Source organism: Nerophis lumbriciformis, linkage group LG15 (genome assembly GCF_033978685.3).
Source record: "Nerophis lumbriciformis linkage group LG15, RoL_Nlum_v2.1, whole genome shotgun sequence".
NCBI lineage: Eukaryota > Metazoa > Chordata > Actinopteri > Syngnathiformes > Syngnathidae > Nerophis > Nerophis lumbriciformis.
Window position 1 is genome coordinate 4,429,718 of NC_084562.2, and position 22,002 is coordinate 4,451,719.

General features: G+C 37.3%; 1 protein-coding gene across 20 annotated transcripts in view; it reads right to left on the reverse strand.

The window, feature by feature from the left end:
- Positions 1-22,002, reverse strand: part of LOC133615995 (tight junction protein 1-like) — a 304,853-nt gene that overhangs the window by 29,124 nt on the left and 253,727 nt on the right. For 11 of the 20 annotated variants that reach the window (XM_061974957.2, XM_072914757.1, XM_072914758.1 and 8 more), the window contains 8 exons: positions 17,096-17,232; positions 16,675-16,780; positions 16,170-16,320; positions 6,109-6,217; positions 5,794-6,013; positions 4,524-4,708; positions 4,185-4,280; positions 1,531-1,557 (listed from right to left, as the gene is read on the reverse strand). In XM_061974957.2, coding sequence (XP_061830941.1) covers positions 1,531-1,557; positions 4,185-4,280; positions 4,524-4,708; positions 5,794-6,013; positions 6,109-6,217; positions 16,170-16,320; positions 16,675-16,780; positions 17,096-17,232 — 1,031 coding nt within the window. The remainder of the gene's footprint in view (positions 1-1,530; positions 1,558-4,184; positions 4,281-4,523; positions 4,709-5,793; positions 6,014-6,108; positions 6,218-16,169; positions 16,321-16,674; positions 16,781-17,095; positions 17,233-22,002) is intronic. The other 9 variants (XM_061974970.2, XM_061974971.2, XM_072914763.1 and 6 more) reach the window with 1 other exon arrangement.

A 22,002-nucleotide genomic window follows, 5' to 3' on the forward strand; every position in this document is an offset into this window, starting at 1 on the left:
CACACAGTAAAATAACTTTTCAACTTTAGCGTGTACTGTGAGATTTAATTTACAACTACCCAACCACAGCGGTGCCTTTTAACAGATGAAAGTAACCAAAGTAACAAGGTTTGCAAAACTAACGACAAAGATTTGGTTAAATCTATTGAGAAGTGACACCACCCTACTTGTTTTCTTTCAGTATTAAACCATTTATGGGGATATTACAAATATTTGGTCAAAAACTACCTTACTAAATTTGAGAGAAGAGATAGAATTTGGACGGTAACTGGAAAGTGTACTTTTAAAACTACTCCACTTTTAAATCCCTGTACATGTTACAAGGCGCACGCATATTCGCATAATATAAAAATCAGCACCCGTAAGTCAATAACTTCATTAATTGTGTTCTGTTGTCGAATACGGTTTAAATACATAAGATAATAATAATAACAAACGTTTCTCAGGACACAAACCAAAAAGTTGGTTTTACTTGTCCATACACAAAAGCTGAAGCATGAGGTTTATAAAAATCTGTTTAAAAAAATACCGTTATGAAAAAAAAACAATCTTTGCATGTGCCCAAACGGCTATAAGAAAAACATGTGTTTTTAAAATACTCGCGTTTGTGTGGACACACATTTGAGCGCACATCTTTAACATGCTGACTTGCTGGGGTCTTTCTACATGATGAAACCACTCTTTCACATGAGAATACCACTTAATCACAGGATTTATATATTTCTGTAACTTCATGCAACCATTCCTGGTTTGTATTACTTACATTATCAATTCATCCATCCTTATCGTTTACCCTAAAAGCTGAGCCTATTCAAGCTAACTTAGGGGGAGAGCGGTGAGATACAAAATTTCGATGGGTACTAGATATCAATTGATAGCTTACGCAGTCCCATGAGATCTCTATAACAAAATCTGTACAGTAGGACCTCGGTTTTTGCATGCCCAACTCCTTGTTTGGTTCAGTTTGTGACGAAAATGTTCGCCAAAATATTCATATACCGTTTTGCTTGTAACACTCATATGTATGCCCCTATACCATTTTGCCCAAACAAAGAATGTGTGTGACTCGGTCTGAGTCTCAAACAACAGCTTTTTTATGGTGTAACTGCAAAATAAGCCACCCTGGGTCCAAAAAATTGCAAGTGACGGCACTTTGATAAAGGAGGAGAGAAACACTAAAAGTAGATTTACATTATTTCCTATAGGAAAAATGGAATTCGATTCCCGCATGATTTGGTTTTCATCTGACCTTTTGAAATGGGTTCCTAACAAAAATTGAGGTACCTTTGTACTTCATGTACTCTTCATGTTTGTTATGCGGTATTGGCAGTGAGTTAGTATATTGCAGATAGTCTTGCAAGGCAGAGATTCGCCAATACATTTGGACATGATTGTTACTACGAGCTCTTAAATCAAGTGGTATTCCCCTAAATCTACCAGCCAGCAAACTACCAAACGCTTGCTGCTTCACCATCTGCCAATCTGTGACTAAAATAAAGCAAATGCAAGTTGATGCACTAAATGACATACTTTCCCCTCCTTGTTGTTGCTGTGTTTCTGAAAAGAAAATACAGTTACAAAAAGATCACTGAAGTGATAGACATGAATTGAAAAATAAAAAGGTGTGGTTGCTTGCACAGTTGTGGTCATGAATCTCTTTTTCCTTTTGACTTATTTATTAAATCAGTGGAATGATTATGATCAGGATTTTTTTAAATCAAGAATTGAGTGCACACTTTTGGATGTATTTTCAATTATTTAAAAATGTTCACAAGTTTGTAGTGATGTATTTATATCTATAATAAATGGTGCTATATGTTTCACAATGTATTTTGACTAACTTATTGTTAATGATTGTACTTGATCGCAGTCATTTGTCTTTGGCAGCATAAACCGATTGACAGCACTCATTGGATCGACCAATAAAAAACAATGGGAAAGTCCCAGGAACTAATATAAGCTCTAACAAGGAGAATGTATTTTTACAAGTTGCCTATTGGAACTCCTGTCATCTGGATCTGTCAGCACTTTGCCAAGGTCTGGAAGACCCACCCTTTGATCAATGGAAATCGTTCATGATGATTAGAAACAACCCAGGGACCACCAATGCTCTGTCGCCAGTAATAATGCTTCCAATAAAAAATAGCTTATATAGGTAGTTGTCACTTTTACCTTTTAGAAGACTTGTTATGGAAGCACTAAAAACTACAACATGGCTGAATGGGTGGATATGCAGTCCAAGGGGGCTTGGCCTGAAGGAGGGCTTTGGTATGTAAATAAAATCGCCCACAAAAAAATGCATTCTGAATAGACAGTAAGAAAGTGGCTTGAAGATGGTCTGTAAAACTAAATATATGAACAATTTTGACCAAAGAACTACCATTACATGTTATGTAGACCACAATAAAGTGTTTTTTAAATGTCGAAAATAAAATCATAATATCCTTTAAATCAACCGCTGTGTGACTGAAACCAAACATCCATTCTCTACTATCTACTTATCTTGTTTAGGGTCATGGAAAGCTGGATCCTATCCCAGCTGACTTCAGGCAAAAGAACAACAACACCCAGGACTCGAGACAAACAACCATTTTACACAATCACTGAGCGGGGACTGGACGCACACTGCCTGCTAAGAGACGACTTAAACTTCAAATGATCACAAACATGCAACAGGCCTTGTCTTGGAACGTATAAAACCATTTAACCTTCACCCAAATAAATATTTGTGGACTAAGCTTAGGAAACCAACCAATTTAAATGAACTCTGTTATGAAGAAACGTTAAATATCCAATCGGCTACAAAAAGTCTGGTCAAAGTGAAAGTTGACCCTGTATGTATACTATTGAACAATGCTGCATGGGCGTAATTGTGCACTGCTTCTGTGTTGTGTGTGCGCAACCAATTCATGCAGCATGTCAAATTAAATCCAAACTGAACAATAAAAAAAAATTAACACAATCGATGATGTACAATTCCGCAATGCAACTTAGTGAGTGACAGTTAACAACAAGCGGTGAAAACAGATAAAACAATGATGAACATGTCCAGTTACTGGGGTATTCAGCGCCGCTGGCCACTCCCGCCAATGACATGACGTGGTTCATACGAATTTACTTACGCAATCAATCAATGTCCTTAACAGTGTGTTATGCACATGCCAACCAGTTGTGCAGGTTGTCATGATAACAGCACGACAGACTTAAACCCAACCTCTTACAACGGCAAAACGAACAGGCTGCATATAAATAGGTAGATGGTGCATGTTTACTTCGAACTGCGTGCCTACTACAGGAATAAGCAAGTGGGGGCAAAGTGTCAGGGCATTCCGTGGTTGTAGGAGGCACGACAACTGAAACAACATGAATGCACTATGTACTACATGGCTCCTGAAAAGCAAAGTTGTTTTCATTTTTATTGCCAGTGAGCCAAATCCACTTACTGATTACTAAAATTCAGAAAATTACTGCTATAATTTTAATATTTTAAAAATCCATGTAACTTGCTATGCTCCTAGGTGGTCCAAGGAATGCTTAGGGAATTTGGGGGGCTGCTTAGACCCGTGCAAAATTGTTGGGGACATTGCTATTGACCATATGTAAATGCATCAAAATCCAAAACAAATTCAAACTTGTGCACCCAATGCTTGTTTATAAAAAGTGGTGACAAACAGAATTGTATAGGCATTCCACCCAGGGAAAATAATGTTTCAAATATATAATTGAAATACAATTATCAATACGACATTCATGCCAATGATGCGTGTCTGTAAAGTTCTGACCACAACTGTTGGTGTAAGAGTAAGTTTTCACATTTGGAATGCAATCATGTCCCAATTTCATGAAACATGATGACGCGTGTGTAAGTTTTAAGCATAACATAAAATATACACACTTATTCAAAAATAATCATCGTTCCTGTTCAAAGGAGTTTAACGTAGTTTAAAATGACGAGAAACAAATGCAGCACGCGTCTTCATACAGTGGTGTTTAAAAACCTGCAGCATTAAATCATGACCTGACAATGTGAGAGATCTGTAACAAGAGCCATTGACCCAACACTGATTTCCACATCTGCTATATGAATGCCGCATCATCTTGATATTTTTAGCACAAGCACTGCATATATTACACGGCACACATTAAGACAACAAGCAAACAGGGACTGGTCCTTGACTACTTACTTGCCAATTCAAAGATATCAGGCTCTTCTTGTGCCAGTTTTTCTCTTGCCACGTCTGCTATTGGTCCAAACATTACCACTGGCCTTAGGAACCCAGCTGTTAGTGACGAAAAAACTGTCAAGGTTAAAAACCATCACAGCCTTTACATTACTATTAACTGAAATTCTACTATGCAAACAGCAAAAATGCAAACTGGCAGTACAAAACAAGCAACAAAAGAGATAAACGTCATATCAATTCAAGTTAAAACCCAACTAGTTTAAAGACCTCAACCCAACAATAAAATGTAAATATGATATTCTCAATTTGATTGATGTCGCTGCTTTGAACTCTGCTTACCTTCCCTCAGCACCACCCTTTCATAGGCGGGGAACTTAGTCTGAACTGGCTGTGCTGAAAGGTCCTCCCTGCTCTTCCGCAGATTCCTCTTTGAGCTTCGCAAACCACGGAACCGCCAGAAATCTGCTCTATCGCCCCCTGGTGTTTTGGGGAGGGTGTACTGCACACTGGACAGCTGCTCGGCCCTGGGGCAAACAAAAGTAGGATTAGTTGTTGGGACTATTGATTAAAACTACATTTAATTACCTACATCAATATAAAACTATAGTGAGCAATATTGCAGCAAAAGTAAAATTTGGTTTAAGTTGTACCTCGATTTAACAAAAACTTTGAACCTGTTTTTTGTATATCATCTGAGGCATGAGTGCAGATGGCACTGGGTACTGAGGGACGTGTCCCCCTCAGTTTTTTTACATGATGACAATCATTACCAGTAAAACAGAGGATTACTGTTCCGTTATTCACACAATCTTTTTATGTTGCAGTGCTCTCCTACCCCCTCTGCGCTTGTTGCCTTATTTGCTTCAATTGTCATTTCTATGTACTGTATTTCACACAGTTTTCTGCATATAAAACTATAATTATTCTCCATAAAATGTGTTTTATGTTAATATGTTTGGGTGTTTAGAACACTCTTAATTTATCTATTTTTCTTTTTTTATTAGGGAAATTGCAGAGGTATTACAATTTACATTTACATCGTGTGCACTTTTTTTAATAACAATATTATTTTTTTAGGTTTTGGTAAGTGACGCCAATTCATGCAAAATTGTCATATACAGGTTTTAACTAAAACATTTTGAATGTTCATGTCAGCAATTTAACTTTAAATGTGAAACTAATATGTGATATAAACTCATTACATGCAAAGTGAGATACTGTATGTCAAGTCTTTATTTATAATTTCTATGATCATGGCTTACAGTTTTTGAAAACACCACATTTTCTGAGATTTTTAATTCAAGATTTTCATAAGCTATAAACTATAATCAGCAACATTATATCAAAATAAGGCCTTAAATATTTTGAGTTGCATGTTATGAGCCTATTATTACTTTCAGCTAGTAAATAAACAACCTTTTGCACGATATTCAAATTTGTTGAGTTTCACCTGCGGACTAGAGATCGCACCAATGACTACAATGACTACTTCAATGCATATTATGACCTATTTCAAAACACTTCCATAAGGACAAAACATGTTAAAATACGGAACAACAAACTAAAGTCGCCCAGAAAGTACAGTACAGGTAATAAACGTATGACTTACCTGTTCTTGTTGGGGATGATGCCCCTCTCCACTTCCTGATGGTTCTTGCCAATGCGAATAGCAAGCCAGGAGCCTAATTTGCCATTGTAGAGAGTGTCTACCACACGGAACACCTCCCCCTTGTTAAAGCTTAATCCGTATGGTGACTCTTTTTCATATTCAAAATGTGTGCGGATGTAGAAGGAGTCGCCAACGTCCGACTCCACTATCCTGCGGTACACTGAAGTTGCAAAAGACAAAATTTAAGTTAAGTTTTGAAATTACCTTGGTATGCTGGAACAGATGGCTGACGTTGTTCACATACTCATTACTCACCATCTTTCTTCTTCTGAGCGAGAATTGTAACTTCCTCTCCTCTCGGGAGATCAAGCAGAAATAGCACTGCTTCCTCCCGTATTATGTTGGCAAAGTCCACATTGTTCACCTACAAGCACAAAAAAGTGTAAAAGACTAACTAAAACATTATGTGAAACAATGTTTTACTCTATATTTGATCCTTAATTGGACAATGCACTGACAAATGGACGATCATTTGAATGATTTGAACTTCTCTGATACATGAATTAAAAGTTTAGAAGAATGAGGACACTGGCTGTTATCTGACATGTATTACACCTAACAAAGAAAACCTTTAAAGCAGAGGTTTTCAGTCCTGGGGGTTGCCACATGGGAGCAAAGATCGCAGTGAGTAGAATACGTCAGAAATTAAACATTGTAGTTACACCTTAAGTCCACCAGATGACTGTAATTGTCAGGATAACCACCATACAATCTGTGCTAATCAAAGAAGCATGTGGATCGGCTCTAACTGACAGCAACAGTGTAAATAAAGAGTCCTTTTTGATTTTAAAAAAAATAGTCTTGGAGTTTGATAAAATATTGGAACATCTTGCATGGAGGCCCACAATGTCAACTCTGAAAAAGTATACTTGAGTATGTTTCAAGAGTATTTTGTGAGCAACAAATATGACTGAACTAAAGAGAATTAAGCAAAGTTGTACAGCTGGACAGCCCTTCCCCTACAACTATAAAAGCCTCCCCCTCATGTCCTGCTACCCTCCCAAATACAATAAGTGCTGTTTATTGACTTTGCTTGAGGGAGGTAGAACGGCGGAAGCAAAAACACATGGGCTTCAGAATGACACCTTCATCCTTTCCAGAAACAGGAACGACGTGATGTCTTTATCTCCACAAGCACACCAGGGACAAAAAGCAACAATCCAAAAATGAAGAACAATGTCCAGGAAATTTTAACATGTTTGTTCATAAAGGAAAATACAAACACAGTACGATCTAAGCAGTTAGCGGGAAGCAGAAAACATGGACAGTTAGTTAATAAAGAGGGAAACAATATTACCATTGCAATAAGACCAGCAAACTGTGCTGTCATGTTACTTAGTAATTTCCGCTGACTTAAAAGTCTAACATTATAAAACATTGCGGCCATTAATCGAACTATAAATGAAAATGAACACGATAACTTTGTTGATAAATTGCTATGTCTGTGTGTGTTTGTTTTCTTTGTCTCTCGCTTTCAAACAGGGTATACAAGAGGGTTCAAGCTCTACATTTTTCTAAGCACCTGAGCGTCTTTTTTCAGTAGCAGAATTAAATGAATGGAGTGAAACCTCTTGCCAGTCCTCCATGTGTCTCTGTGGGTGGAGGCGGGGACGCAAGCTTACACACACAGAATACACCAGCAAAATGTGCTACTAGTCACGACTCACTAGTAGGAAGCACCATGAGGTAAAAAAAAATTCGAAGGAAATCTGATTACAAAGCCAAATGTACGGTGTGGTAATATTTCGGCTTCAAACGAGTGAGTAACATGAGGCTATCAACACGGATAAATAGCAAGTATGCCCAAATTTGTTGGAAAGCGATAGCAACGAAAAAAACTACACAAAACAAACCACCCAACTGGGGATATAACAATAAATAGTATTAATGATAACCGCGGTAAAACTCTCGACTGTTAGTATTCCGGTTTTAAATAAACATTTACGAAATACTGTGCTTGATAACTGCACTTTGATAAACTCACAGACTGACTGGGGCTAGCTTGCTAGTATAAATGCTGACATGAAAACAAGAGAGATTAAAGTCTTCCACCATTAAGAAACAAAATAGCCCAATCTAAACTTACATAAACACATTGCTGTCTGAGCGACTAAGCTATTCAATTGTGCAGATTGAACCTAAAGTCTGTTCTCTCTAAGAACAGAATGGTCCTTCTATACTAAGATGAATACGAGACAGAAGTGTTTTTTCGGAGTGTTCACGAACCGCTGAATACCGTAGGACGCCATAACGCCCGCCAGAAATAATAGATAATGACGTTATTTGTTATGCACTTTTCATTTAAATAAATCTTAAAGTGCTTCAGTACAAACCCATTTTTAAAACAATAAAAGCTTAGCCATTAAAACACATAAAACACTAAGACTAAAACATTATCAGTGAAGCAAAAAAAAACACAAAACATGCAAAATAGTCGATTTTCTAAAAGTGTCTCTATTTCTTTGTTTTTATTTTTAATTACTTGGTTCAAATAATACAGTGTGTTTAAGTACTGTTTGAGCACATTCAATAATACCACGATGATAATGATAACCGTGATATGAAATTGTCAGATCAGTACATTCCTACTCCTGACCCTGTTTTTTTAACTGGGTATAAAAAAATGCCACTTCAAAATGTTTAATATTTATTGAACTGCAATTTTTGCGAACGTAGATTAAGAATCAATTGTATTTTTATGTTTGTTTACTTATTTAGGAACTTTGATAGTTACTGAGCTTTCGAATACAATAACAAAAATGACAAATCAAAGTTTATTGCGTTTGGAAGGAATACTTTCATTATTATTATTATGTATTATGATTACATTATAGAGCTTAATTAGATCTTAAAATAAAGCTGACAGTAATATAGTTTATCAACAGTAATTTCTAGGACATTATATCGTCAAGCAAAATATATTATCGGCCCAGGCCTAATTGTAGGTAACAAAAATGCTCTTAAATGACTGAGAAGCTGACATCAATCGTGTCTGCGTCATCCAGTCAACGGGCGCTCAGTAAAACACAAAGACGACTGTTCAAAGGGTCAGGGAGCGAGAACAACTTCTATTGTGTCTTCACACTGGACACAAGGGGAGCCTTACAACCCAAAGGCACGGCTTGGTAATGACTCAGACTGACAGATAAAGTACATTGTACTGTATTCCCCGAGCTATTGTGGTGATGGAGTCCCATTGATTCATTAAAGTTAGCGTGGGCAGCTAACGTTGGTTAGCCACCAGATGTTCCTCCCACAATGATACGATTTGGAAAAACACATTTAGTTAACGACAGTATCAAAGTATCGACCATCTCACAAGCTGAAAAATGTGAAAACTAAATCAGTTAAATGTGAATCAGTCCTTAGCTTTTGGAGGGAACCCAGTTTTCTTCTACACTGCCATCCATTTATTTGCCAGTGACAGATGGTACTTTTGATGTATGCCAATGTAGCTTGAGGAGTTTTTTGTTCAGTTTTCTATTTGGAACAATTCCGACATATGGTTCAGTAAAGAGACAGCCTAAATTGTTTGGAACAACAGCTTTAGTGTTCTGAAGACAGATGACATTAGCCTTGAAAACCACCTCAAATGTATTTATGTCAGTTTCAGTTGCCAGATTCAATCAGATATCTCTTGTTTTAAATGATACACATTTGTGATTGATGTGTCATCTAACCGCACCGTGGCCTCGCGGTTAGCACGTCATCGGGGTTTGTATCATTGGAACATATTGTGTGGAGTTTGCATGGGGTTTCTCCAGGTACTATGGCTACCTTCAACATTACAATAACACACTTAATGGAGAGTCTACATTGAATGTGAGTGGAATGGATAGGTTACAGCTCAATCTTTGACCCTTGGGAGAATAAGCGTGAGAGAAAATGGATAGATGGATGGATGGTTATTTAATCTTTTCAACTGAATGCACTCCCAATCACTGTCTGAAATATAGTATTTGCCAATGTTGTAAACACAGTCAACAATATACAGTGGTACCCCAACTTACTTAACTCACAAATAATTTGAGATAAGAGCTGTCTCAACTTTTAGTTATGTTTTGAGTTGCTGGTATACCTTGAGTTAGGAGCATTTTCGCTCTCGAGAGTAGTTATATTTTTAACAGGTTTGTGCCATTTGAGCAATGAGGAGTTGATATATTGTTACATGTTGTGGTGCTTGCTTCATTTACACAAGAAAAAACAACAAACAAGTTTTGATTCGACAGTTGACGTGGACATTTGTGCGCCGGGATTGACATCCTGCCCTCCAACCATCAGAACTAAGAAAGTTAGTGCAAAGGAGGAAAAGCGGACGACCAAATCAGAGAGAAAAACATAAAAAATATGTGATACCTGTTAGCAGCTAACCTGGCAAGTCAAGCCCTGTTGAACTGTAGCATAAATCTGCACCCCACGAGCTGCAGCAAGCCTCCGCGCATGCTCCCACAAACAACAAACATTAATCCATAAAAATATTGAGAAGCCGTGTTTCAATTTGTTGTATCGAGTCCGGAATCAACAAACTGAATGGTCGGTCGAGCAATAGCTTTGGTTCACAGACATCCACATCTCTTGTGTTGTCATCCTGGAAGTGACTTCTCCAGTCTGCCACTCAAAGACGTCTGAGATATTTTTGTCAAATGCCACGAGAGAAACAAGCAGCAGCTCTCGGAAAACAAGTTGCCTATAATAAGTGGACAATACGCAGACTTTGCATTACTGGACAGAGAATCAACTCGAAGGAGACATGCATTAGTCTGGTCCCCAAAGTAATGGCTGTACAATATTACCGTATTTTATGGACTATTTAAAAAAAAAAGTTTCCATATATTACCCGGACCGGACTATAAGCCACTTATATATACCAATACGAAAGACAATTTAAATGTTTATTTACACACCTTAATTGCTTTCAAACAGTGTCTGTAATACGGCAGCAAAACGGCTGATCAAACAAAAGAAATGTCGGTATATTTGTGTCTTAATGTTGAGGCCGCAAAAGCAGATTTTGAAGACAGAAAAATATGTTTTACAAGCACAGACATATTTTGAAAATATCTAAAAGCAGACATGTAAAGCTGGGGTGACAGTAGTGATATAAATATGTGTTAAAATACGAGACCTCGACTATCAGAATGTCGAGGAACCTCCGTGCTCTACACTCCTTTTTGCCCCGAAAGAGACACCCATATTCGGCCATTGCAGACAGCTTCGTGCAGGGATCTTTTCTCAACGTTAAGAAGTAAAAGCCTTAGATCTTTTACTTTTAATTTTTACACCTAAATAGCTTGATTCGTGTCTTATTATATGTCTTACTAGTGTGTAGCTCTAATACTTGATCTGTTTTAACTATGTTTACAATTTCAATCGTATTATTTGTTCGTAGACGCTATGTAAATTTTTATTTCACTGAAAAATATTAACATTTATGTGTTTAAACCACTGTTATTGTGAGCTTGTGTTTAGGACAATCAAGGAGGAAAATGACTCTCAAGACAATTTACAGGACAACAGAGCAAAAATAAATGGATATAACAACATGCAGGTTTGGCTGATCATCTGAAAACATTTTTTTGACCTGTATAAATATACAAAGTACTGGGACTACTGCTGTTGTGATTAATTTATTGCCTTAATTGCAACTATACCAAAATAGGGGAATATATACAGTTATTACAATGAAGTTCCACTTCATATTTACAAATGAAAGTATAAAACATTTACAACAGGATTTAAAAAAAATATCAACTGCTATAGTGTAGAGCCATATTTAGAATTATATAAAAGTAATAGTCTGGTCTTTTGCAGAAGACATTTATCCATCCATTTTCTACCGCTTGTACCTTTTGTGGTCGGAGGGGTGCTGGACATTTATATTCCTTATTATTTTAAAACATCCATGTATCCGTGTTCTACCAGTTGTCCCTCTCGGGGTCACGGGAATGGCTGGAGCCTATCCCAGCTGCATTCGGGCGGAAGGCAGGGTTCACTCTGGACAAGTCGTCACCTCATCACAGGGCCAACACAGATAGACATTATTCACATTCACACACTAGGGCCAATTGTGTGTGTTTAAAATAATATCTGAGTAGTACTGAGTGCAGTTACTGTATGGATTCCAACAAGAAAGACCAAGAATACTTCTCTGTTTGTAACATTATCTGGATTGTCTCCATTTTGAGGGTACACATATGTCCAACTACCTCAAGTAGGCAACAATGTATTTTGTAAACAAATATAAAATGTCATCCTTTCCAAATATAACGGTTAATAAAGAAATAATACAAAATGTTAGTGAATATCGTTACCTGGGTGTCATTTTAGAGCCAACACTTGGCTTTAAAAAACATATCAAACAGATGTGCCAGAGTCTTAAATACAACATAAAAACGTTCAAATGTATCAGGAATTCATTAACACTGGAGGCAGCTCAAACTTATCTTAATGCAATGATTATGTCTCGTTTTTATTATTGTATAACATGTTGGTCGCAGGCAAGCAAAATGACACTGAGGCCATTGGAAACTTTGCACAAACAATCGCTCAAAATCCTTGACCGAAAACCACAACACCACCATCACTGTTTAGTTCTCCAAAAATATAGATTGTTAAATTTAGCTAACACTCAAAGATTAGCATCAATACGTATGGCCCATCTAATCCTAAATAACAATGCACCAGCGCCACTTAAGCACTTTGTCCAGTTTACATCTGCTGTGACAACTAGAAAAACACGAGCCTCCACCAGGGGGCAGTGTAGCGTACCCAGATGTAAAACCTCTTTTGCACAATCAGCCTTTTCATATAAAGCCATAAAGGAATGGAACGACTTCACAACAAACTTGAAAAGTCTAACAGATTACTCTTCATTCCCAATTGAAGTTAAAAAGTGGCTTTGGAGCAATCAAAGCTGCTCACACGGTCACTAAGGTGGGCATTATGTTTGACACATCAACTTAATTTGTATTATATTTATCCATGAGAGCATTTTTGTTGTAAATTGTGAGGTGTGTCTGTTAATATCATGGTTGTTTTTACAAATGATGACAGATGTGAACAAAAGCATGTATTGTCTTTGTGTGATGATGTAAATGAGGTGTGGTTGTATTGTATATTAAAAGTATGTGTCCATGAAAGGGCATTTTATGACTTTTCTTAATTTGATTACATGCTATAGTATGATTTTATCGTCATAATTTTATTGCATGATTTTTATATCCATTTAATTTAGGTAGCCAGGGACTGCAGATGGAAATGAGCTATTTAGCTATAATCTGGTACAGAACATATCTGTCTTTGAGCTTAATGTTTCTGTGCATTGTCCCTTCAAATAAAGACTAAACTAACGTGAGTTTGCTAAGCTGATTGTTGTATTACATATTACAATTTTATCTGAAAATGAACTAATCAAGCAATCATCATAAAACATTTCTCCGTAAACTACTCAATAACTATTTGCTTTATAAAGAGAATCATGGTACCTCAATCCAGTAAATAAAAATGAATTAATGCGTAAACATGGGTGATGGGTGCTGGTTAGCGCCTTGCATGGCAGCTCCCTCCATCAGTGTGTGAATGTGTGCGTGAATGGGTAAATGTGGAAGTAGTGTCAAAGCGCTTTGAGTACCTTGAAGGTAGAAAAGCGCTATACAAGTACAACCCATTTATCATTTATAAACAACACAAAATGTAATGCATAACATGTAGATATCCCAAAAAAAACTATTATTGCTGAAATTCACTGGATATTTAAAGCAGATTTTAAAAATAAAGTTGACCAGAGTGCTCTTTACAATTTAGGTTACAGTATATAGTAGCCCACTATGTTTAAAAATAAAATATTTCTCCCTGAGCAGGAGGTAAATCCACCGACAGCAACACACATACACCGGATAATATAAAAACAACTTTTGCTTCATGATTTAATATTTTGTTAGGTTTCTTTCTCTTCTTTTCTTCACTTTGTAGACCTGACTGCAAGCCGGAGGATGTAAACACGTGACACAACCAGGAAGTGTTGTGATTTTCGAAGGCGAGTCAGTCCCAAATAAAATTGCTCCGGCTACGACTGGAGGACTCTCTCAATGACCCACAAACCCTCGACTGCATGGGCTGGGTCATTGGAAAGATACAGCCCCCGAATTGGACACTACAATTGACTCCATCAGGCGCGAACTAATGCTTCCCGGGACGACATAACAAGCACTCTCATTGGAGACCAAACAGCCAATCAGCGTACATTTGTCCAGTTCTCTGATTGGTTGTCTTTTTAATACAAGTATAACACTGAGTTTAAACTTGCGTGAACGCAGAGCAGAAATCTGGGCAAATGTAGGAAAAAAAAGTTGAATGCGCAGAAGGGTGAGGTTGAGAGAGCGGAAGAGAGAGGGCGCGAGAGAGTGCATCCATCTGACTTAAGACAACACTAATATTCGATTGTTAAAATGGATAATAGCAAACAAGCAAACACATTTTTTGTGCACAAAACACATTTATATTGGCTCAAACTTTTTTTTTGCATAAGTTTAATTTATTTTCAAAATATAATGTCTGTGCTTGCAAAACATATTTTTCTGTCCTCAAAATCTGCCTTTGTACTGTATGTATATTGTGTGTTCGTATTTTGACAACATAGTCGAATGATATGATAGGGCAGGTTGTGTATTGTTTTTCTGTCCCCTTGAAGAAATGGCATAAAGAGTAATATGACAATATAATGTAACTTGGACAATTATGTACAGAACAGAGGAGATTTAGTAAATTTTTATTTTTGGTTTTCTTTTTTTTTGGACAACATTTCTTCACCATCCAGCTATTGATTTCTGGTAGCTGGTTAAAAAGAATAAATAAATAATGTGTTACTTTAATAAATGTAATGTTTACAGTGATGAACACATTTGAGAACTGACGTTGCTAAGAATTGAACCCACCATTGTACTACCAAAGTTCTGATGACGTCACTGATAAAAGGCAGTTATTTAATAGTCATTACATGGATATTAGGTTTGTCGTTTGATGAATTCAGTTTGTCGTCCATCTTTGATTCTATTGGCATTTTAAAAACTATTTTTATTCTCTATCCAGATTCCGAACTGGCTACAAGTCTCAAAAGCCCACATTTTCAATGGAGCTTGGGCAGTTTTTGAGTTGTCTAATCTGCCAGCAAATCTGAACCGCATCTGAAGCACGTCCCGAAGCGGCCACGTGGTCCAACTTGGCCACGAGGCTTCACACGTCATAATTTCTGGCTCCTCCCCTAAATGAAGCAAAGATACGCGCTTCGCGGGAATGCCCCCTCCAATACTCGACACACGCCTCAAAGCCTCGGCACATCTTGTCCCATCACTAAATAACGCCATAGTCTTGAACCCACTCGTTCCGTAAGCTAGCTCTCTAATGAGCTAAACAGACTCAATAACTCCACGGTGACGTCTTGGTAAGTTTACTGAGGGATTTGTGAAACTGAAAAATACAAAAATAATGCCATTTTAAGTTAATAATATTAACACAGACACTTGTAAACGTATTAGCATATTAGCTCATGCTAACGACGCTAGCGTCATTACATTAAGATAGCACGTACAAATATGCATGAAAACACTCCTACAGACATCACACATGGGAGGGTTTAGTCAGTATAGTAGTAGTTTTAGTTATGCTGTAAAACTTACAAACATTGCTTGGAGTTATGAATTAATAATCCATATGAGTAAAAACTGTTATGCACGGCTGGAAGCCTAATGGCACTCCGGTTGAAAAAAAAGACAAAAAAAACAAAGCACTAACCGTAAATGGAAGGGCATCTGCAGTGAGCGAACTCGTCCATAAAATGGCGGCATAGCACAATCAAAAAAAGACTTTCTAAGAGTATTTGCTTGTTTTTTTTGTTTTTTTTTTAAACTATTTTTATTATGGCTGTTGTCTGAGAAAAATCCACAAATTAGCCGCACCGTCTTATAAAGTGTAAGAAAAAAACTTTGGGCTTATTGTCTGGAATTTCACGGTAGTACATTATTACATAAAAAGACTATAGTTGTTTGTAGTACATGCGACTGTAATGCTTTTCAAACATTATCTATTATCTAAAACATTTTTTTTCTTTTTTAAAGGCATGTTACGTGTGAAATTGTGGTGTTTTGGGAGGGCCAAGCATGGAATAAGTTGATTTATATGGACGGGACGGCTTTGAGATACAAGTGCTCTGAGTTAAAAACTTGTTCATGGAACATTGAGGTACCACTGTAGTCTAATCAAGTTCCTCCAAACAGAATGAGTAACTTTGAAGGTGTGTGTGAGATTTAGTCGCTAAGTACCCTGAGAATCTGGTCTCCTTCTTCTAGCCCCTCCTTGGCTGCAGGACTGTCCTCCAAAACTCCCGCTACAAAAATCCCAACGTCGTTCCCTCCAGCGAGGCGAAGACCGACACTCTCTCCTTTTTTGAACTTGACAAGCTTCATACTTGGCCTAAAAGAAGAAAAAGGTAGTCAGATGACACAAAAAAAGGTAATCAAATCTGAATTTAAAAAGAGAAAGTGCCATCTTGTTTTCGTTGTAGATTTAAATCCTAATCCATGTATGGCATTTAGCAGGATTCTGAAACTGCCAAGACGATTTTCGCATGACTCAAATCTGCTCATTCATAAAATACTGTTCACAGAGACAAAGCATATGTGCACATAAATGATAAAAAAGCAAGATTGCCTGACTGACATTTATTTATGCTGTCAGGGGAGGTGTGCAAATTTTCTCTTGCAATGCATGCCAGTTTTTTTTAGGATGGGTTATTCTGTGCTTTGCGTGAGCATAGAGGACACTGACCTGAGGATACTGTCATCATGAGCGGCGCTGGGCACAGGTGCATCAGAGGGGCTGACTGGCAGGTCCACATCAGGCTGGCCAGGCTGTGCATACACAGGTTTTGGTTCTGCCAAAATACAAACAAAATAATGACCGTCTGAGACACGAAAGAAAACATGGACATGGTGCTGCTGACAGGCTGTGCTCATATCATAAATTATTTTAGGGTATCAAACGTTCTAGTCTAGTAATTACTATTAGTTGAGTATTAGATGACGATAAAAAAAAATGCACCCTTTCACTGAGACAACGCTACTAAAAGGTAATGACTTATGTTTTATTGTCATTACACCTGTCTTGCTTTAGGTCCCATTTATGTGTGTTTTATTTATTTCCTCAAATGACTATTTTCCCATAAAGCCTAAATATTAAATAAAACTACCAGGCAGTGGAGGTAACTGTTTGTCATCTCTGGAGCTGGCTTGATCACTAGCCTGAGACAAGACCCCATCATCCAAACTTTTGACTGATGTTGAAATGGCTCCTGGTTTAGACCGCTCCTCATCTCGACTCCGATGGCTGAAAGAATCCAACAAACATCAAAATCAACAATAGCAAAAATAACATTTGGATGCTTTATGTTGTCTAAGACTGACACCAAAGCTGTGTGTTTACACATGACAACTTTTTGTCGCTGTTCTTCTCCTATTTATTTTAATTGTACTCTGTAAAACAAGAAAAGTATAGTTTGAAAAGTGTTCTTTGGTTGGATGTACATGTTTATACCATGTAAACCTTTCCTATATATGTGTAAGTGATTATTAATGGAATGGTTTACACATGACAACTTTTTGTCGCTGTTCTTCTCCTATTTATTTTAATTGTACTCTATAAAACAATAAAAGTACATTCTGAAAAGTGTTCTTTGGTTGGATGTACATGTTTATACCATGTAAACCTTTTGTAAATATGTGTAAGTGATTATTAATGGAATGTGATGTTATTTTGGTTCTAGTCAAAGTACACAGCAAGAGAAAAGGAAACCCCAACTCTATAAAAGACAACTTGATTCAATTTCCTGTTCAACCTGGAAAAAATAAACAAGGTTGATATGCTTGTGTGTGTGTGTGTGTGTGTATATGTTTGTGTCAGTATGAGAACAAGGTGGAGGGGAAAGAGGCGACTCGAGAGGCAAGCAGCCGAGAGAGAAGAAAGGGCTGTGCTACTTAAAACAATCGTTAAATTCCAATCTCATCACATGACTGCCTACTAGAACAGCTCTTAAACTGTACTCACCCAGACCCTTTTGTAAATGACTTTCAAAAAAGCAGACTGAATATTTGACTACCGGTATATTCGCCTTGTTTATGACGAGACAAAAACACCTGGCCAAACCATATTCTACCCCTTAAACTTTTACCAATACAAAACGAACCTAGTATTTCACACCTACCGTTACAATCTACACATTTCAATACATACTGTACATCCAAAGTCAAACATAACATAAGTAAAGACATCTACAATAAGAGCAAAAGTGACAAAACCTACTCATTCATATTGTTAATAAATATAAAATAGAAAGACTAAAAGACAAAAAATAATAACTACTCACACACATCTCTGGGTAAGCTGCACCATGACACTTAATTGGAGGATTTGAAATGGAAGTCCCAGATACACAGAATATATGTATTTGTTGGCCTATTCCAAAAATAAATTCTCAGTAGAAGACACTGTGCATGCATATAGTTTGAAATGGTCTGGCGCATCCAAAAGCACGACACAGTGTCTTGTCCAAGGGACAATAATGCATATAAGCCCTGCAGCCAATCAGGTTAAACGAACCATATGGCTCCCAGGCAAAGCACTGTGGGAAGTATGTCAAATTCCTTTCATCCTTCTGAAACGGAAAGATAAAACATTCTCTTGCGTCACAGTCTAGTGACCGTCATATTGTTATTTATTCTTCTACCTCTTTGGCCATAACCACAGCATGGAAATTTGAATTTACATAAAATGGGACATTAATAGCAATATGCATATTTTTTTAGCAAGATTAGAAATTCCGCATAATGTGCTAATGAGATAATGTATTGTAAATGCTACATAAAAAAAGAGTTAACAAAACATTTAACATTATAGTAGCCACATATAAGATAAACACATCATATCATACAAGACATACATATAAATACATCCATACATCAATTTTTAATGTTTATGCTGTTCAGAGTCACAGAGAAGCTGGAGCCTATTACAACTGACAGTGGGCAAAAGCTACTCCCTGTACTGGTCGCCAGCAAATGTGTAAATACAGTATGGTCATGGATCTTTTTCATTGCCACCAATGTTGGTCGTCATATTTACACTAGAATTTTACAATGTCTAACTTCCCTTCCATGTTTATTGCTTTCCTTTTTTGACGCACTGCCAGAATAATATGCCGTACATTTAGGAAATATAAACAACGGCAAAAAAGTTAACTGAAATAAACAAAAATCACGTTGTCCCTCATCAGTGACTACGTTTACATCCACCGTGCACTCGTTCTCTTTTTCTTTTTTATACAGTATCAAATTGTTTAAGGGAGTTTATTTTCATAACACAATGACATGTAGTCACTGACTAAGAATCTATATGCATGTGTACTTGGTATGGAACAGTTTATGTTTAAATTCTGATCTGTTGCTTGACTTGACACAGTTAGAAGCACGAGTGTCGTTCGAATCATACATTTTTTCTTTTTTTATTACTCAGTTTGGGTGTATGTGTGCGTTTAGTTCCAATCATAGGCATGTGCATTGCGCAACGTGAGGCGAAGGAAAAGCAGGCAATGTGGAAGCATTTGTATTGAAAACATGGCAAGCTGACTTTTTTTTTTAACAAACAGTCAGAGTATCCGTGGCATAGGTCTGTATTTTGACATACCTGCCAACTGTTCCAGGTTCTGTGGAATACTCCCAGATTTTGCTGAAATTACTATGTTTTTGTGTTTAAATAAAATATTATAGCTTTTGCTTGGATGTAAAAAGGATGACGAGGAGGTGGTTAATCAACAATCACTTTGATAAAAACGAATGTAAAACGGTCTCACTTAAAGTGCCCACATTGCCTTCCATTATCCCATCCAATCTACTGTAAGGACATATTCAATGACTCTCAAATGGCCTCTAAAGATGACTGGCGTATTAGAATGAAGTGTATATTATCTTTTAAATCAGCGCCTCAGTGTCATCTCATAGATGAACACCTGCAAGTCATCCTGAACGTCTCAACGGCACAGAACCTAACCCCAAACTAGGGCTGGGCCACATATCGGTTTTATAGTTAATACCGGTATATTTTAGAAAGTGATATGTATTTGGGACAGTATCGCTGTACCGGTATATCACATATTTTGACGCTTTGTTACAGCCGCTTGCTCTCCTCGCGCCTGTCAGGCGCGAGGAGCTGCTTAGCTGCTTTTTTGCCACTTCGCCTCACCCCCGCCCGCCTCTTGCGTGTTTACGAAGGATTCTCTCTGACGCACTATGACGCGCAATGGTGTGCTGCGCATTAAACCTTTTTTTAAATGACGGCGCGCTGATGATTTTTCGACATCGGAGTGAGCAATACTTTGGACAGCGACTGCATTTGGCGATTGGTGAGTGACTACAGCTTTATTTACACATACACCAATTTACAATTTAATTCAATTTACAACACATACACCTGGTGGTAGCGACTTTATCACTAATCTCATCTTTTTGTGTTTTATACCTGTTAGCGACTTAGCACAGAAGATAACGATAGCTCCTTGCTGCTGCTCGCTCCGTGTGTCAAAATATTGAACTACAACTCGGTTTAAAAGTGCCTCTACCCATAGCCTGTGCGGACTAAGGTACTGTAGTGTAGTGGCTGGTTGGCTGAAAAGCAGTTTTAAACTTAACAGCCAGCGGCTATCCCGCGCAGAAGCGTGAGGATATAAACCTAACATTCATAAACAAAATGAACAAAAATTCCTTTGACATAGTAACGGCTAACTTATTACTTTTTAAAGAATAAACAACACATTATCTTATAATTTACAACAAAAATAATCTGAGTGCTCTCAACGCTGGTTATCTAGCTATAAAACACTGAGGCAATCTTATAAACACTTTGAAAATGTTTTATTTAAAATACTGGTATATATTGGATACCGGTATTCAAATAAAAAATACCTTGGTATCAGTTTTGGTTCATATCGCCCAGCCCTACCCCAAACATTAACAAAGTTGTTGCCAAGTTTAGACAAAAGTGCATGGAAGGAGATCTACTGAACTGAAAACACCAAATGTTGACAGCTACCTATTGATACATGACATCATTTATTTTAAAAATAGTTGTGATGGTTTCTTGAAACACCGAACCAAACCGAAAAACGTGATCACAAACCGTGATCCAGAGATCCAAACAGTGGAATTTGTCAACTGTTTCACCCTTAATGTGTACCATTACACTACTACTGACATACTCCTTGAGCTAAAAAAAAAACAAATTAAATACTACTTGAAAAAGGCATAGGCATTGTTGAATTTCTGTACAGTGATCCTTTGTCTATTTTCACCACAACAATGGAAATACTGTATCATCCTCTATGATCTGACCAATGAGCAAACTGGTAAAACACTGACTGGCTTTGTTTCAGTCAGTGACTACTTACGCATGACTCCTTTACAAAACTGACAAGGCTATTTTACCCCCCAGGCGTGCTTTATTCGCTATCCTCAAGTCCGCCAACTAAATATTTTAATTTGTCGTTTTTCAGTGGCAAGTTCTAAAAAAATTTCTTGGCATCAAACTGCTAAATAGAAATCTAGTCTGTTGGCCAGGGCACCCTTTTTTTGCCTTGCATGTGTATCTTTTGTGCAACAAAAGGCAAATGTGGTCCAGCAACTAAATTATATGGTTAGATTATTGAATAGTATTGGTAAAAACAATGTATGAAAGTGGAAAATATGTCCTTTCATATTAGCTGATATTTTGCACAGTAGCATTAAGCTTAAATGTCAGACTTGACAACCATGCAGAGTGTAAAGTTGCTTCTTTGTTGGTTAAAATGGTTTCAAGAGTCCTAAACAAACATAGAAGCTGGTATAAACGAGAAGATAATCAATAGCCTGCCTTATCCCAAGACCCCAAAGTGTGGGGGAGGCATTTTAAAAGTCTGTGATCAGTCCAGAGGGAGTTTGATGGTTTATGCATGCTATGTCTTCATCTACTGCAATATGCATTCTTGGTGCAAAGTCAGCACACAACCTGTGGGTGTAAAAAAAAAGATGCATGCGTGTGCCGCAGTGGAAGTGTGGATGGATCACCACGCCT